Source organism: Nicotiana tomentosiformis, chromosome 9, assembly GCF_000390325.3.
Source record: "Nicotiana tomentosiformis chromosome 9, ASM39032v3, whole genome shotgun sequence".
NCBI classification, from domain to species: Eukaryota; Viridiplantae; Streptophyta; class Magnoliopsida; order Solanales; family Solanaceae; genus Nicotiana; species Nicotiana tomentosiformis.
Genome location: NC_090820.1, coordinates 113,024,023 through 113,042,401, shown reverse-complemented (window position 1 = coordinate 113,042,401; position 18,379 = coordinate 113,024,023). Strand labels below are relative to the sequence as shown.

The 18,379-nt window shown below is 35.0% G+C and overlaps 2 protein-coding genes and 1 non-coding gene across 6 annotated transcripts; 2 read left to right on the top strand and 1 right to left on the bottom strand.

Annotated features, from left to right (window-relative positions):
* The first annotated feature begins 1,404 nt into the window (after positions 1 to 1,404).
* LOC104093097 (large ribosomal subunit protein bL27c) lies at positions 1,405 to 5,249 on the top strand. 2 transcript variants are annotated; one of them, XM_009598811.4, is made up of 4 exons: positions 1,405 to 1,665; positions 1,790 to 2,080; positions 4,645 to 4,746; positions 4,820 to 5,249. In XM_009598811.4, the coding sequence occupies exons 2-4, from the start codon at positions 1,799 to 1,801 to the stop codon at positions 5,006 to 5,008; spliced, it is 573 nt and encodes a 190-aa protein (XP_009597106.2). In that variant the 5' UTR covers positions 1,405 to 1,665; positions 1,790 to 1,798; the 3' UTR covers positions 5,009 to 5,249. The 2 variants fall into 2 exon arrangements, with proteins under 2 accessions (XP_009597106.2, XP_070042006.1); XM_070185905.1 differs by having other exon boundaries at positions 1,563 to 1,599.
* Positions 5,250 to 5,709: 460 nt separating this feature from the next.
* LOC104093096 (protein NUCLEAR FUSION DEFECTIVE 4-like) lies at positions 5,710 to 9,299 on the bottom strand. Of its 3 annotated transcripts, none has more exons than XM_009598807.4 (3): positions 8,472 to 9,299; positions 6,659 to 7,593; positions 5,710 to 6,579 (listed from the first exon to the last, which is right to left on the bottom strand). In XM_009598807.4, exons 1-3 carry the CDS (start codon positions 8,805 to 8,807, stop codon positions 6,072 to 6,074), a joined length of 1,779 nt encoding a protein of 592 aa, XP_009597102.1. In that variant the 5' UTR covers positions 8,808 to 9,299; the 3' UTR covers positions 5,710 to 6,071. The 3 variants fall into 3 exon arrangements, with proteins under 3 accessions (XP_009597102.1, XP_070042004.1, XP_070042005.1); XM_070185903.1 differs by having other exon boundaries at positions 6,659 to 7,669; positions 8,472 to 8,610; XM_070185904.1 differs by having other exon boundaries at positions 6,659 to 7,651; positions 8,472 to 8,593.
* A 2,695-nt stretch (positions 9,300 to 11,994) lies between these two features.
* TRNAS-UGA (transfer RNA serine (anticodon UGA)) lies at positions 11,995 to 12,076 on the top strand. The gene has a single exon. It is a non-coding gene; the product is annotated as a tRNA-Ser (tRNA).
* The last annotated feature ends 6,303 nt before the right edge of the window (positions 12,077 to 18,379 follow it).

The following is an 18,379-nucleotide window of genomic DNA, read 5'->3' as shown; positions in this document are numbered from 1 at the left end:
ATCTTATCTAGTACTCAAAGAAAGATGCACACAACAAAAAGAAGATCTTTTTCTTCCGTTTTCCTTTTGGGATTAGTCTTTTATTCCAGAAAAATGATGATCATGCCACAGAAAAAGCTAAAGGAACAAAGAGTTCGTGAATCTAATACCAAAGACGACACCTTTTTCTTTACAATGAAACTTTTTCAAATTTTCATCTTGTAATCCAGTATATGCATCTCAATCTAATTAGACAACAAGACACCCTTTGCCAAGTCTTATTATATAAATGTACACATAATTCTGAACAAATAAAAATTTCCAAATACTAGGAAAAAAGGGAACTGAAATTTAAAGGGGGTTTTCCAAAAAGAAAATAGAAACTCATCATCGTCTTTTTCTTTTCTTTTTTCTTTATCTTTTAGTGAATTAACGGTGCATTGATAAATAACATGAAGAAATGGAAAAGTAAGAAGCTTTTAGTGTTGTATTTCAATGGAGCTGCAGGGTTTTGAGTTGGGAGTTTGAAGTCACGGGAAATAACAGGAAGTTTTATGGTTGTTCTTTCTCACATAACTATGTATAACGTTGAAATATATACAAAATAGACTGTCACTATATAAAATATATATTAAATAGACTGTCACCATACAATTTATATACAATAGACTGTCACTATACAAAATGTATACAAAATAGACCGTCACTATACAAAATGTATACAAAATAGACCGTCACTATACAAAATATATACAATAGACTGTCACTATACAATTTATATATAATAGACTGTCACAATACAAAATATATACAAAATAGACTGTCACTTTACAAAAAAATATATAAAATAGACTGTCACTGTACAATTTATATACAATAGACTGTCACTATAAAAAAATATACTAAATAGACTGTCACTATACAAAATATATACAAAATACACTGTCACTATACAAAAATATACAAAATAGACTGTCAGTTTGTCACTATACAAAAAATATACAAAATAAACTATCACTATATAAAAAATATACAAAATAGATATTTCGAACTATTAGATGTAATATGTTTGGGCATGAGGGACATTTCGTGTCAATGAAAAAAAATATGGGCTATTAAAATTTTGAGGGGCTATAGACAGCGGCGGAGCCACCTTATAGGAAATTTGACACCCATTCGCGGAAAAAATGCATTGTGTAGGTAGGTAAAAAAAATAATTGATATGTATATATACTATGTGTTGACTCCCCTTAATTTCCTGGTATGTTTACTTTTATATATTTTGACACTCCTTAACCAAAATTCAGGCTCCGCCACTGGCTATAGAGGGTCATTTTCTCTTCTTAATTGGCAACAACTTAAATAAGATCACACCTCCGAATCTCGGGTCTTATTAGTAATAAAAATTATAAGTGTAGCTAAACCACTTTAATAATCTAGAAATTGAATGGAAAATCATATGAGTTAAAATTTTCTTCTATTTTTCCTTTCATACTCTTAAAAAACTTGAACTTGCAGGCTGTAATTTTGCCCAAAAAAACAGTGCGTATAAATCAATTGGGAGGGAGAAAAGGATTTGGTGCGACGAGGTCACACATCCATAAGTGGATAAGCGATAAGGTCTTTTAATATCACACACTCTCTCGTCTTTTCTTTTGGCAACGTCAGTCCCTTCCCCCTCTGAGAGTAAGCTTCACAATTCCACTTCCCCCCCACCCAACCAAAAAAACCAAAACCCCAAACCCCAATCTTCGACCTCCATTTACGTACTGAACAATTTTATCTTCATTTGTTGTTTTTTCTTTTGCAGCGTGTAAAAATGGCAGTGAGTTTTAGTTTAGTTGGAGCATTCAAAGGACTCTCTTTAGCTTCTTCCTCTTCTTTCCTTAAAGGTGACTTTGGTGCTGCTTTTCCCGTCGCTCCAAAGTTCTCGGTCTCCTTTCCGTTGAAATCTCCGTTGACAATTGAGTCTGCTCACAAGAAAGGAGCTGGTAGCACTAAGAACGGTCGAGATTCTCCTGGTCAGAGACTTGGTGTTAAGATTTTTGGTGACCAAGTTGCAAAGCCCGGTTCTATTATCGTTCGTCAGCGTGGTACCAAGGTCTCAATTTTACTTCTTTATTATGGGTTTCCTCTATTTTCTGCCAATTTTTGCTAAAAAGTTCATATTTTTGTATGTATTTTCACAACTCTGTCGGGTTATTCAGACTTAAAATCACTCATTCTTTGTGCTTAAAAAAGAATCGAAATGCAATTAAAGAGATATAAAAATGGGGTAGTAGTCCAATGCAGAGGAGAGCTAGGATTTTAACTATATGTGTTCTGGATTTTAGAACGACGACTTTAAGTGCTAATAATTGGGTTCTAAAATTTAATATTGGTACATATTTAAAGAATTACTTATCAGAAATACACTGTTTGAGCAGAAGCTACTGGGTTCGGTGGAACTCATAGCCGGGTTTCTAGCTCGGCCCCTGGTCCAACGTTCTACAATTCAAAGAAACTGGGTGGAGCTTGTAGCTCAGTGGATGAGAGCATGTGGCTACAAAGCACGGTGTCAGGAATTGAATCTGATAAGCAATGAACCTTGGGCCTAACTCAGCCTCAAAAGCTAGCTCATGAGGTGAGAATTGCCCAAGACTGAATAAGGAGTCAAATTATCCCATCCCACACCAATGTGGGACTCTAACATAATCCCTCCATGTTCGAAACAATATATATCATCTGAAAAGAGGAAAAAACCGAGTCTTTTTGTGTAAAGAATCACCCTTTGTCATTCTTGGACAAATTTCTCCTTTCATTTTTTTGGTTTGTCTTGCTGGAGCCTGGACATATGTTGTTTCTACCTGTAATGTTCTGTCTCTATAGGTATGAATATCTCTTTATATCTTTCGTGTTTCTCCTTCCATGAATTTGAAAGTATATCTTTCTATCTTTTTCATACGTGATGCGCACAAAATGAGCCATTGCCTCAACTAGTGCCTCCAAAATGTTAGTAGTATATTTTTTGGAATGAGGATGGTCTCCCTTTTGCAATCAATCGTGATTTCTAGGGATGTCAATGGGGCGGTGTGGGTTTGAACGTTAGCGGGGCGGGGCGGGTTTGGGAGTTTGCGGGGCGGGGCGGGGCGGGGCGGGTTCAATTTTTAAATTAAAAAAATCATGCGGGGCGGGGCGGGTCGCAGGTTGTTGGACTCAAGATCTCCACGATCGATTTGTTGAGTGTGTAAACCGCTTTGGAGGCGCTGACAGTAAGTAATTTCAAAGAGGCCTTTCTATTTTCAGTTTGGTCCTGACCATTTTTATTAAGAATTTGATTCATTCATCTTATCAGAGGCAACACCAAAGGCAATACTGAAGCTGATGGAGTCAGATGGCTTGACCATTTTCCATTTACTGGTGTCGAGGTTCTATATACAAATTTAAGATGTTGTGTAGATGTTTGTGGCGTCTTTATATAATGCAACTATTAGCAAAAAAACCACAAAAAAAGAGAGAATTTTTATTAAAAAAATTTGCGGGGTGGGTGAACGCGGGTGGAGTGTGGGCCGGGTGGATGCGGGTTTAAATCCTATGCGGGGCGGGGCGGGTTGAAATTGTGCGGGTTTAAATCCTATGCGGGGCACCGCCTGCCATTCCTAGTGATTTCAAGCCTGCGTGAGCTATAACTCTTCGGTGAAGTCTTTAAAAGACACGAGTAATTGATGTCTAGCTACACATAATAAGCTAGTAGGTGAGTAATGAACAAGTAGGTCATCTATAATGCAATTCCTTCTTTTGCAGTTAGGGATTTGCAAGGAAGAACGCTTACATCTTTCTTATAAATGGTGTTCTGGAAGTTGTGATATTTTCTGTTAAAAAATAGATTTTGGGACTAACTTAACCCTAAAAGCTAGCTCAAAGGGTGAGGATTGCCCCAAACCATATAACGAGACAACAACCCATTTACTCCACCAATGTGGGACACTTAACAGTTCCTTTTGTTGTTTAATGGTGATTGAAATGAATTCAGATGGACCAGTTCAAGTGGAGTATGTTTCAATGTAGTTCCAGTTTTGTTGCCCAATGTCTCACAAACATATATGTGCCTATTAAGTTCTGATGTCCTGATTAGCATTTGATTAAATTTTATTTGTTGGCAATCTGTGGATTGCTTATGGGCGGATAAATTAACTACAAAATGAGGTATTAGAGGGTTAACTGGATACTTCTTTTGCTGTTGTCATTTGAAGGAACAAATTGCTAGAATTTTAAGGTTCTGAGCTCTGATATATCTGACCTTACATGAAAACATAAAATTGGAAGTTTCCTGAAACAAATGACAGAAGGAAGTGTAAAGCATATGTGATTCTTTTGGTATTTCAAGGCTCCACACTTGTATATAATTGCCGAATTGAGTTGTTCTTTTATCAGAAGTGCGACTTTCTGATAATAAGATGCTTATGTTGAGCTGCATAAATTAGTTTTGGGTATATTTATATCTATCAGTTAGGTAATAAATGGGTTAGTGCCAATGATTGGTATTATATTTTGCTCAGAATGACCCCTGTTATAGTTGGCTTGTTCGATTTAAGATAGTTCAGAAGTTGTATTTCTCCATCTAGCATTGCCCTGTATTCTGTTTTCATGATGATTTACTAATTGTCCTCTTGGTGATGCTTCCAGTTCCACCCAGGAAAGAATGTTGGACTTGGCAAGGATCACACAATCTTTTCTTTGATTGATGGACTAGTCAAATTCGAGAAGTTTGGGCCTGATAGAAAAAAGGTTGAGTTCTCTTGCTTACCGCTTGTATATGTGGCACACCAGTGCGATTAACTGGATATGAATAATTGTGCAGATAAGTGTTTATCCACGTGAGGTGCAACCTGAAAACCCCAACAGTTATAGAAACCGAAAGAGAGAGTCCTTCAGATTACAGCGTGAACGCAGAAAGGCACGACGAGAGGGCGTCATCCTTCGGCCTCAGTTGATACTTGCTTCTGCTGCTGCTGAATCCTCTGAGGACAATGCAAGTCCTACTTGCTGATATTGGTCTTTTGATGTTTAACAATTCTGTTGTCATTTTGGTTATTTGTTAGCATTCACTTGGGAACATATGTAGGCCACGTTTCTACATTGTTCTTCTTCCATTGGTCTCTTTTGTTTGTAAATTGCATTACTATAAGCATGAGTAACAATTCTGTTGGTCTTTTGATGTTTAACAATTCTGTTGTCATTTTGGTTATTTGTTAGCATTCACTTGGGAACATATGTAGGCCACATTTCTACATTGTGCTTCTTCCATTGGTCTCTTTTGTTTGTAAATTGCATTACCAGAAGCATGAGTCCTTGTCACAGGTTGCATAAGTAAAGAATGAAATGGCTGATCTGGATTCTTTACTCCTTTACTAAATTGGCTCCATAACTCTAATTTCCTTTCTGTCTAGGGCTAAATTCCCTTCAAATGCAAGACACCCAACTGATAAAAGTCATAAAGACAATGATATTTCGAGGTGGCCACAAGCTCAGAGGATAACAGGAGGCTTAAGTTTTTCTAGGACATATCTTTTCAGCAAGCTAGTATGATTAAATACAGTAAGGTGGTCAATACAAGGGACCGAAACACAAAAATATGCCTTAAGATCAGCTTATAGGCTATAAGCTAAGAGAATAAGACCCTTGGTCTAATGGTCCAGAACTTAATTAATGAAAAGATCTTAAGATATGCGAGAGATAATACTGACAGTGTATAGTTGAGGGAAGTAACATTTAAACGGAAATCATACAATGTTGGCAGCAGAAAATGATCAGCACTGCGTGAAACAGTTGGTGGAAGTCGACAATCAACATTCCAAAGTTTCAAGTTTGACAACAAAATATACAGCAATCAAGACTTGCAAGACAATCTTTTATCTCACTCAAAAACAGAGAGCTTCCAACAGCAAAGGCAGCTGTCCCGTCTCCTTTATCGCTTGACCTCAGCCTGGAGGAGTGCTAATAGTGTTGGCTTGCAGTTTCACCTCCCTAAAATGGTCTCGGAAGCATAAGTTCATTGATAGTGTGTCTTCTGAAAACTAAATTTTCTACCCCTGTTTCACGCGATGGATGAATTATCCACGAGATTTTCCATAGAGATGAGCATATACAATCTTTGTCCGGTGCACCAGAATCATGCTTAGAACAACTGCAATAATGCAGAGTCCAGACATTATCATGGAAGTAAGGAAGAAGCATATAGCACCTTCACACTTCAGAGGTTCATCTACAGAAAGAAAGCTAGACAAAACTGATGCCAAATTTGATTCAGTGCCACGATACTCATGAGCTTGCTTTGCAGCTTCCATATCATATATACTACTAGCAATAACACCTGAGAATACCATTGAACCAGCAGGATTTGCAAGAGTGAGGAAATTGTATAAAGCCCCAAAATTTCTCAAGCCAAACAATTCAGAAGCTGCAGCTGGTACGATTGCCCAATGAGCTCCATAACCAAGTCCAACCAAAAGAGTACCAATGTGCATAGCTCCAGGCCAACCCATTGCAAAGAAGAAATGCCCAATGGCCATTATGACTTGAGCAACAGCCATCGCTGCATGTCTCGGATAGGCATAATCCCTGTCGTAAAAAGAACAATGTTATACGAGGAAAAATTTCTTAGGACTGAACATTCATGTAAGAAGTGAATGTTATGTACCTGACGATTATTTCAGAAAAGTAACCACCGCCAATACGACCAAGGAAGTTCCATATGCTGATCATAGAAACAAATACATGTGTGTTATCATATCCTAAAGATTGGCTTATCTGACCCAAGTTATCGATCACAGTCAAACCAGATCCAGAACCAAAAAGTAGTGAGAAAAACATAAGCCAAAAATCTGCCTTTATTAAAGCCTGCATTAAGGTGAAGTCCTCTCCCCTATGAGGTCCCCTTCTTCTTTTGATCCTCACTGCTCCTTTTGCAGCTGCCTGAGCTAGTTTTGCTTGCAGTTGTGCAATTCTTCTTTGCCTTTCTGAAGCTGGAAGCGCGTCCACTTCCTTAGGCTTCTCGTCTTCCACTTCACTAAATATTATTTCATGACCATCACCAAGCTCAGATTTGCTAGTTTCTTGTTTCTTTGACTCAGATAGAAGTCCCTCTTCTACTGGTTCTCTTGGATCTTGAAAAAAACTCGAGGAGATAGGGATCACGATAGGAATTGCCAAGAGGATAAACAATATAGCCGTGAAGATTGTAATGACAATGTGGCTTAAATCAATAAGGTCTTCAACAAGCATAACTCCCATCAAGTAAGAAGCCAAGAGGAGGCATATGCTGTAAATAAACGAAAAGTTTAACCCATCCGAAGGCCTGACTTGTTTGTGGCCTCCAACAGGCCTGATTATAAACATGAGCGCGATAATTACCATTGCCGGTCCAACAGCTATCATAAATATAAGTGAAGCATGATCTGGAGAATGGATCACTGCATATATCTGAGTCAAAATTGCACCACCCAATCCTGCAAATCCCTTGAGTATCCCCACCACAGGGCCGCGACTTTTAGGGAAATTTTGCACACATGATACCAGAGCTGCTGTGTTAAAGTAGGTCTCGCCATTTGTTCCGATAAATATCAGAATACACATCTGGAAGGAAGCAGCTAAAACTATGTCAATTGTTAGACCAAACTAGGAGTCCACAACACTGCATGATCAACATGGTCTGTAAATAAGTGAGTTTGCTCCAATCAGAATAGAATATCTAACAGAACATCTCCAAATGAATGATCAAATAAAAAACCTTCTTACATTCTAAAGATTGTTGATAAACAAGAAAATAAGCATAGTTCTTGTCAGATGAAGAAAATTGGATAACTATCAAGATCTGAAACACTTTCTATAGTTAATTGATGCAAAAGAAAACATGACTACAGAAGGGAAAAAAACACTCCCAAGGGGATTTTCATTAATCAAAATTTGTCACTCAGTTAAACAGCTGTGCAACCTTATACCTTCTTGGCCCATAATTCAATGTATAGCATCCAAAATAGGCTATAAAAGGGCAGCCCGGTGCACTAAGGGGTCCGGGGAAGGACCGGACTACAAGGGTCTATTGTACGTAGTCTTACCCTGCATTTCTGCAAGAGTCTGTTTCCACGGATCCAAAATAGGCTATAGTAGACTAATAAAGAATGGATTTAAGTTTTGTACACCGACGGTATAAAAAAATTCTTCATACTATCGGTGCAATTTAGCAGATTATCAATCTATTTACTATATTAAACTTGATATGAAGAATTACTAATTGTTGCAGGTCATATTTACCTGATAGGGTAAAAAGTTAATACAAACTTAATTCATAAAGAATTCAATAAACGGATTTACCATACCATAGTTAATAGAAAGGATAGTCAAACAGAGCAGACCTTTTCAACTAAAAACTACTAGAAATTAAGCAAGAAAGTTTGGCACTTTTGACATCAGAATTAAACAGATTGGATGAAGATAAAAGATGGGGTACTCACAGCCCATAATGGCAAAGAAGGAGCACGAGAAGTGACAATGAGCCAAACCCAACCATAGCCAATGAAGTTTTGAATAGCACCCACAAGAAGTGCAGCCCACAAAGGCAAGATTTCACACAAAGTTCCAGCCAAGAATCCAACACTATCACCCAAATCTTTAGCCACACCCAACCTCGCAATTTGCCTCTGATTATAATTCAGAGACTTCTTAATCGTTGGAGAAATGCTGCCGAATAAATATCCAATGCCAGCACATGTCTGAATCCACATTGCAGCTACAAAAACGAGCCATCTGTTGTTAAAGAGGAAACCAACACTCTCTTTCAAATGAACCATTATTACAAGAGTCTTGAGATAGATATTCTTAAGCTTATGATCAACTATTGTTTTTAATCAAAGGACCACAGACCTTGCTTTTATCATGTATGTACGGTCACTTTCTTAACCTTTTTTTTTCTTTCTTATAGCAGTGATTGAGAAGAGCAGGGGATAAAGGTCGGGGACAGAGTATATCAGTATTACTTTCTAGTAAGTATGATGTTTTGTCGGGTTGTAATGTACCATAATTTATGTAACTGAAAAGAAAAGAATCTAGCGGAAAGGGTGGGAGATAAAGATCGAAGTACTGCTCTTTATCTATGATCCATGTATTTAGTACTTGAGACAGTAAAGGTTTGCACTAATTTCGCGGAATTCAAGAAAAGACCAGAAGACCAAGGAACTACTTGACACAGTAGAAGAAAACAAATTAAAGAGAGGGCAGTACTTCCGCATGTTACAACTAACAAGAAGAGAGACGACACAGTTAAGTGGTGTGCCCCGCGCCAAACATTACCGCAGCTTCCTGCATGCTATACTTAATTTGTGTTTACGTGGGGGCTTATATTGGCCTCCTCCTCATCACTAGTCATCACTCACCATATGTCTTCAGCAGTCTAAAGCTTTTCTTTTTTCTTTTTAATTTACTATTCGTGTCTTGGATTAACGTTAAATTGTCTCTTTATGACCTACAGGTTACAAATTCAGCCAATAATACTTGCATTAATATAGACTATTTACATCATTAGTCGCTTGTTTTCTCTCTCTATATGCTCTAGTACAACTCCGAATATCGTAAACTTATTAGAGATTGAAATATCTTATTGCTCTATTCATTTCAATTAATTATGTGAACCTATTTAATTGAATACAGAGTTTAAGAAAAAATTAGTAAGACTTTTAAAATATGTGATTTTAAACAAACCACAACAATTGTGTGAATATAATTCTTTTGATAGTTGTGGTCTTAAATATGTCATAGTATTTGTGTGACTCTAAAATCATCTTATTAAGGGTAAGTTTAAGTTAAATTATTTTTAAATTTATAAAAAAAATTACTATTTTTGGAACAGGCGAAAAAAGAAATAAATTGACATAAACGGGAGAAATATAATTATTTTAAGTTCAATGGGTATTTTGCATAAATTGCTCAATATTTTGAGCTTCTGCATAAACACGTTTACACAATTCAACAATTTCAAAATGAGCAATTTATGTAAAATACCCATTGAACTTAAAATAATTATCATTCTCGAAAACTATTTACAATATATGTCTATCTAGTTAAAACTAATTACCTAACTTAATTTAGCTTGATTTGGTTTGGCTTGAATCGGCTTGGCAATTAGCAATTTAGTAGCTTAGTCCTTTGGGTGCGTTAAAAAAAACTGAGTAGGGGAAAAGGGCATGAGTAGGGCGGGTAATTATTTTCCATGAGATGGGTATTTGCTAAACTTCCCCCCAAATAATAAGAGGTGAAACTTTTATCCATTTATTTTATCTTCAAAATTTAACGTAAAAACAATGCATAAAGCTTTGACGATACTGAGTTGCTTCTTTTCCTTTTTGTTTTCAAATAATTTCCTCTTTCGTTGGCTAACCACGCCTAGCTGACAGGCACTGATGAAAAAACCAGGATAAAGTAAAAAAGATCAAACGTTACATTTGGATCTGAAGCTAATAATAACGTAGAAAAAATATGTTCATTAAAACTCTTCGAGGACAGATATCTCAAACAGATAATGACTATTAACTAAGAGAATTTTGGTTGTTAAAAATAATTATACAATTATCGAAGGGACTATCGGTCGCTAGCCGAATTGACTTAATACATTGTTGTCATTCGAGACTTTTAACAACCGGATAACAAATTAGCGACATGTATAACGATCGAAAATTATGCCGTCGCTAAAGAACCTTTAACGACCAAATTGTAAACTGGTCGTTAACTTTTAACGTCGGAACTTTTAACGATCGATGACGATCGGATTTTTTCCGGTCGTTATCAATTTATAACGACCGGAATCGGACTTTTAAGGACTAGGCTAAAGTCCCATTTTCTTGTAGTGATACGTAACTCATGCTGTTTTTCTTTTCTTGGACGATTCTTAACTCGTGCTGTTGATTCTCCAATGTATATAGTAGCTATCAGACCTGTTGAATCAGATTCTCCCTCCTTAAAAAACAAGAATTGGCAAGGTCTGCAAAGAAATAAATGATCATATACGCAATAAAATATTGTTCCTTCTCTTTCGATTTAGATAACATATTTTGTTTATCGAGAATTAGTTTGATTAAACTTTAAAGTTAAATTAGATTAGTTCAACTCATAATTTTAAAATTTAAATTTAAATATTCAAAAACTATACGAAAAGTACTATAATTAAGTTGCAACTTTTCTCATGTCAATATGATAAAAAAATTATTTTAAAATATTGGTCAAACTTTACATAATTTGACTCTGGATATAAATGTATCATCCAAATTGAAAAGGGAAATAAGTAATAATGACGCATTTTAATTAAAAATCTATGAACCATTATTCGAACCTAAGCTTTTCTTGAAACACTTGTTGTTTGTGCGGTTTTGAAGAAAAGAAACAAAACGAAAAGTGAAAAAGAGAACTGAAAAGAATGTTTTTCATCATATCATCAGCTCACTTTAATTTCACTTTTAAAAAAAAAGGAGTATTAAAATAATTTTAGAGGATGGTGCATGCCCAGCTGTTAATGAACTGCTATTTGCAAATACGCATAGCATAAAAATTCAGCATAAGGCGTTGCGGTTAGCAAAATTAGGAGGTTGGAAAAGTCTGAATACAAAGGAAAATTAGAAAGAATTAAAAAGTTAGAATAGTGTATAACTTTAGAACATTTAACACCCAATTCATATCCTTAATTATTCAAAATCCATTTCACTGGCCAACTTACTTAAAAATGCCCCACACATATAAGTAAATGGAACATATATCGTACAACTGTATTATATGTTAAGTTATTAAACATTGATTCATTGCTAAATTTGATTATTACTAATAAACGATCAATAATATCAAACATGAATCATTTCATCTGGCCTATACTTGTCTCTAAACTCAAAATTTTGATAAACTAATCAAGGATGGCATTTGATAAATCGTATTGTTGTAAGAACTTTACACTATATTTGTAAATATATAATTATAATATTGAATGTAACCTCAAAAGTCGATATGTCCGAGTGGTTAAGGAGACAGACTTGAAATCTGTTGGGCTTCGCCCGCGCAGGTTCGAACCCTGCTGTCGACGGCATTTATTTTCTTTTACATTATCTTAAAGCTTTTAACGTGGTTAAATGAAAAGCCATTTTCGGGGAAAAATAACAACATGATTATTAGTCCCTTGGATTGAAGAGTTAAACCTTCATCAGAAAAGCAAAAGCAGAAGCGGATCTATGATTTAAGTTTTATAAGTTCAATCTTTAAGGTTTTTAGTATTAAATTCATTTTTTATTTTTTTTTATAATTATGAGTTTATATTGCTATATATTATAATATTAATGATTGTTTACATATAAATTTATACTCCATATTAAAAATATTATTTTCAGTTGAACCGGTGCCGATACATTTCATCCGCCTCGGTTCATGTCATGAGAAACATTCCACCATTATTTACACCCAAAAGTTCCTAAGTGACTTTCGATTGATAGATATTCTAAGTTTTAGTCATTGACAATTTTTGTATTTATTTTAAATGAAAATAACTTTTGTACTTGTTTAGTTCACACGATCTACTCGGAGGTTTATATTGCTATATATTATAATATTAATGATTGTTTACATATAAATTTATACTCCATATCAAAAATATTATTTTCAGTTGAACCGGTGCCGATACATTTCATCCGCCTCGGTTCATGTCATGAGAAACATTCCACCATTATTTACACCCAAAAGTTCCTAAGTGACTTTCGATTGATAGATATTCTAAGTTTTAGTCATTGACAATTTTTGTATTTATTTTAAATGAAAATAACTTTTGTACTTGTTTAGTTCACACGATCTACTCGGAGGTATTTCACTAATAAAATATCACAAAGCAAACAAATAGAAAAAAACGGTTATAGAATAAAGACTATAAAGTAAAGACAAGTATAGAGAGAAATTGATATATTATTCAATTTCAAACTGATATACATAATGAACTAAAATCTCCTCTATTTATAGAAGAAAGGAAGTTCCTGTGTAAGATGCTATTAGGGGTGGCAAACGGGCGGATCGGGTCGGGTCGGATATGGGACGGATCAAAATGGGTAATGAAAAAATGGATAAATTATCCGACCCGACCCATATTTAATACAGATAAAAAACGGGTTAACCGGCGGATAATATGAGTAACCATATTATCCATGGATTCTTGAATATGATCACTTTTGGGAGAATTTCTAGTCTCCCAAACTTGAGGAACCCCCAATTTGAGGTTTTAGAAATGTAAAAGTTAAACTCATTAGTTATCCATTTTCTAAATGGATAATATGGTTCTTTATCCATATTTGACCTGTTTTTTAAAAGTTCATTATCCAACCCATTTTTAGTGGATAATATGGATGGTTAACTATTTTCTTTGAACCATTTTGTCACCCCTAGCCGCTAGTGCAAGCTGCTACTGCAAATTGCTATGTAAACTGCTACTGCAAACTGTTGTATAAGATGTTATTGTACCAGATATAGATAATCTTCTACCGAAGGTAATATTTATCCAGAATGGAGTACCGAAAAAATAAGTTTCTTCAGGAGACTTATTTCCAATAGAGTAATAAATAGATAAACATATTTACGGCGGAGTTCCATATGGATAAGCTTCTCCAAGAAGCTTATTTACAACAGAGTACTAAATGAACATCCATAATATAATATATTTATAACACTCCCCCTTTGATGTTCATTAAAAGATAATGTACTTCATTAAAACCTTACTAGGAAAAACCTTGTGGAAAAAAAAATTCTAGTGACGGAAAAAGAGTACACATATTTAGTAATACACATAACTAGTTGTCGCGTTAAAAACCTTATAAGGAAAACCCTATGGAAAAAACCTTAGTACGGAGAAAAGAGTATAACGCGTATTTTACTTCCCCTGATAAAAATTTTATTTTAAATATTTGAGTCTCCGCATTCCATTCTTGTATACCATCTTCTCAAAGTTGAAGTTGGCAAAGATTTAGTGAATACATCTGTCGGATTGTCACTTAAACGGATTTATTGCACATCAATGTCACCATTTTTCTGAAGATCATGTGTGTAGAATAATTTTGGTGAAATGTGCTTCGTTCTATCTTCTTTTATAAATCCTCCATTTAATTGGGCTATGCATGCAACATTGTCTTCGTATAAAATTGTGGATCTTTTATCACATTCCAAACCACATCTTTCTTGAATAAAATGAATCACTAATCTCAATCATACGCATTCCCTACTTGCTTCATGAATAGCTATTATCTCGACATGATTTAAAGAAGTAGCAACAATAGATTGATTTGTGGAGCGCCATGATATGACAATACCTCCATATATAATCATGTACCCGATTTGAGATCGAGCTTTATGTAGATCAGATAAATAACATGCATCTGCATAACCAACAAGATCTGCACTACCTTTGTTAGAATAAAATATACCCATATCAAGAGTTTCCTTTAAATATCGCAATATATGCTTAATCTCGTTCCAATATCTCTGTGTAGGAGAAGAGCTATATCTTGCTAGTAAATTAACAGAAAATGCTATGTCAAACCTTGCAGCATTAGCAAGATTCATAAGTGCAACAATTGCACTAAGATAAGGTATTTTGGGACCAAGAAGTTCTTCTAGAGGTCGGAACAGATCCTTATTCACTTCAAGTGATTGAACAACCATTGGTGTACTCAATGGGTGTGCTTTGTCCATGTAAAAGTGTTTTAAGAGCCTTTCTGTATAGGCAGATTGATGGATAAAGATCATGTCTGCTAAATGTTCAATTTGCATACCAAGACAAAGTTTTGTCTTTCCAAGATCTTTCATTTCAAATTCTTTTTTAAGATATTCAATTGCATTTTGGAGATCTTTTGGAGTTTCAACAAGATTTATGTCATCAACATAAATTGCAAGTATAACAAATTCTAATGCCATTTTCTTTATAAAAATACATGGATAAATAATATCATTTGTGTAACCCTCTTTCAGCAAATATTCACTAAGGCGATTTTACTACATGCGCCCAGATTGCTTTAAACTGTACAAAGATCTTTGTAATCTGATTGAATATATTTTTCGAGATTTTGAATTTTCTTTAGGCATTTTAAATCCTTCATGTATTTTCATATAAATTTCATTATCAAGTGAACCGTACAGATAAGTTGTAACTACATCCATTAGATGCATTTCAAACTTTTCATGTAGTGCTAAACTGATGAGATAACAAAATGTTATGGCATCCATAACAGGTAAATATGTTTCATCAAAATTACTCTAGGTCGTTGTGATAATTCTTGTGCAACAAAGAGAGCTTTGTATCTTTCAATTTTATTTTTATCATTTCTTTTTCGCACAAAAACCCATTTATGACCAATTTATTTTATACCAGCAGGTGTTTGGACTTCTGGTCCAAAGACCTCTCTTTTAGCAAGTGCGTTCAATTCTGATTGAATTGCCTCTTGCCATTTTGGCCAATCAGATATTTGTCAACATTCTTCAATAGATCGGGGTTCAAGATCCTCACTATCTTGCATAATATTAAGTGCAACATTATATGCAAAAATATTATCCACTGCTATTTCTGATCTATTTAAATTAATCCCATCACTAGTAGAACTTATTAAAGTTCCTCACTCACTTAAGTCTCGGGTTCATTGATTTCTTTAGGAATCTCAGAACTAATCAGATCTTGGGTCTCTCCAGGAGATCCCTTCATAGTATCGTTTTTATCATTTGTTGATTTTCTTTTTCGAGAATTTCGATCCTTAGAACCCAAAGTCCTACCACGCTTCAAGCGTGCTTTAGGTTCACTAGCTCTCATGATAGTAGATGGTCCTGTTGGGACATCAATTCGGATAGGCACATTCTCTGTAGAGATATGTGACTTAGTGATCCTTTTCAAATCAGTAAATGCGTCTGGCATTTGATTTGCTATATTTTATAAATTGATGATCTTCTGAACCTCCTGATTACATATACGGGTGTGTAGATCAAAATGAGATAATGATGAAACTTTTCACACAATTTATCTTTTGATTTTCTTTTTCTCCCCACCTAATTGTGGGAAATTTGTTTCATCAAACCGATAATCTGCAAATCGAGAAGTAAATAAATCTCATATCAATGGTTCAAGATAGCGAATATGTTTCAATTATTCGCTATCTTGAACCACACAATTTCTCTTTTGATTTTCATTTTCTCCCCACCTAATTGTGGGAAATTTGTTTCATCAAACCGATAATCTGCAAATCGAGAAGTAAATAAATCTCCTATCAATGGTTCAAGATAGCGAATAATAGAGGGTGATTCAAACCCAACATATATTCCTAGCCTTCTCTGTGGGCACATCTTACTGCGATGTGGTGGTGCTACTAGCATATTTATTTGGTTCATGACCAAAAAATACTTATGACGGAGAATATTTATTATAATGTGTCGGTCTGAGACGGATAAATGATGCTACATTCAAGATAGCATGGCCCCAAACAGTAGTGGACAATTTTGTTTTCATAAGTAGTGGTCTTGCTATCAATTACAGACGTTTAATAAATGACTTTGCAAGGCCATTTTGAGTATGAACATAAGCTACATGATGTTCAACTTTTATCCCAACTGATAGACAATAATCATCAAAAGCTTGAGATGAGTATTCTCCAGCATTATCAAGGCGAATAGCCTTTATAGGATAATTTGGGAATTGTGCCCTTAATCGAATTATTTGATCTAATAGCTTTGCAAACGCCAGGTTGCGAGATGATAGTAGGCACATATGAGACCATCTTGAAGATGCATCTATTAGGACCATAAAGTATCTAAATAACCCACTTGGTGGGTGAATAGGTACATATATATTCCTATATATATGTTCTAAAAAGGCAGGGGATTCAATGCCAACCTTCATTGGTGATGGACTAGTGATCATTTTTCCTTGATAACAAGCATCACAAGAAAATTCATCATTTGTAAGAATTTTTAGGTTCTTTAATGGATTCCCACTTGAATTTTCAGTGATTCGTCTCATCATTATTGATCCAAGATGGGCCAAACGGCCATGCCAAAACACAAAAATATTTGAATCAGTAAACTTCTGGTTTACGATAGAGTGTGCTTCAACTGTACTAATCTTTGAATAGTATACGCGAGAAGATAAAGTTGGTAACTTTTCTACAATGCACTTCTGGCTAGAAACATTCTTTGTAATACAAAGATAATCCACATTCATTTCATCTATCGTCTCAACATGATACCCATTTCGGCGGATATGTATAAATCTCAACATGTTTCTTTGAGATTTGAAGGAGAATAATGCATTGTCTATAATAACTTTTGTTCCTTTAGACAGAAATATAGTGGCTCTTTCAGAGCCTTCAATCAAACTTATATTACTAGAAATTGTTGAACCATTTGCTTTTTCCTTATGCAAATAAGAAAAATATTTCTGATCTTTGAATATGGCATGAGTTGTTCCACTATAAATTATACAAATATCTTCATAATTAATTGGTCTTTGATCCAAACATAATTTGAGGATTATCCATATTCTTCAAAATGATATATACAAAAAACATATGATAGTAAATATCATTATTAATGCACAACTTTTATTTATGTACAACAATTACATAACCATACTATCTACTACAATCAACAAAAATTAAAATATTTACATTTCTTCATATTCATCACCGATCGCATGACTTGTTTCTCCACCCGGGAGTGCAAAGTAGTCAGCTACATTCAAATGCATCAAGTCTAAATTATCTTCAGAAATAAAATTTGTTTCAATATTTTTCTCTGTCTTCTTTAGGGAGGCTTGATAAAACTCAACTAGGTGCTTTGGCATACGACAAGTACGTGACCAGTTCCCTTTTCCTCCACATCTATAGCAAGCATTTTCTACATGTGTTACTTACACCGCTTCATGCTTTTATTCCTTCCTTTTACACTGCTGGTGGTGATGAGGGTTCTTTGGTGTATTATTATTACTATGATTAGAATTTCTTTCCCGACTACGGCCATAACCACGACTGGGGCCACGACCTCTTCCACGCTTAGCTTGGTGAAAGTTCGTCTCATTCACTTTAGGGAATGGATAAGAACCAGTAGGTCGACTTTCATGATTTTTCATTAATAGCCCATTATGTTGCTCGGCTATAAGAAAATGTGAGATAAGTTCAGAATATATTTTGAATCCCATCTCTCGATATTGCTGCTGCAGGAGCATATTTGAGGCATGAAAAGTGGTGAAAGTTTTCTCCAACATATCATGATCAGTAATATTATCACCACATAATTTTAATTGGGAAATAATTCTGAACATAGCATAATTATACTCACTGATCGATTTAAAATTTTATAGCCTTAGATGAGTCCAGTT

Coding starts and splice junctions, on each gene's coding strand:
- LOC104093097 (XM_009598811.4), top strand. CDS start 1,799: ATGGCAGTGAGTTTTAGTTTAGTTGGAGCATTCAAAGGACTCTCTTTA. Junction 2,081..4,644: donor TTCGTCAGCGTGGTACCAAG/GTCTCAATTTTA, acceptor TGATGCTTCCAG/TTCCACCCAGGAAAGAATGT. Junction 4,747..4,819: donor TTGGGCCTGATAGAAAAAAG/GTTGAGTTCTCT, acceptor ATAATTGTGCAG/ATAAGTGTTTATCCACGTGA.
- LOC104093096 (XM_009598807.4), bottom strand. CDS start 8,807: ATGGTTCATTTGAAAGAGAGTGTTGGTTTCCTCTTTAACAACAGATGG. Junction 7,594..8,471: donor CTTCTTTGCCATTATGGGCT/GTGAGTACCCCA, acceptor GCTTCCTTCCAG/ATGTGTATTCTGATATTTAT. Junction 6,580..6,658: donor TTTTCTGAAATAATCGTCAG/GTACATAACATT, acceptor TTTTTACGACAG/GGATTATGCCTATCCGAGAC.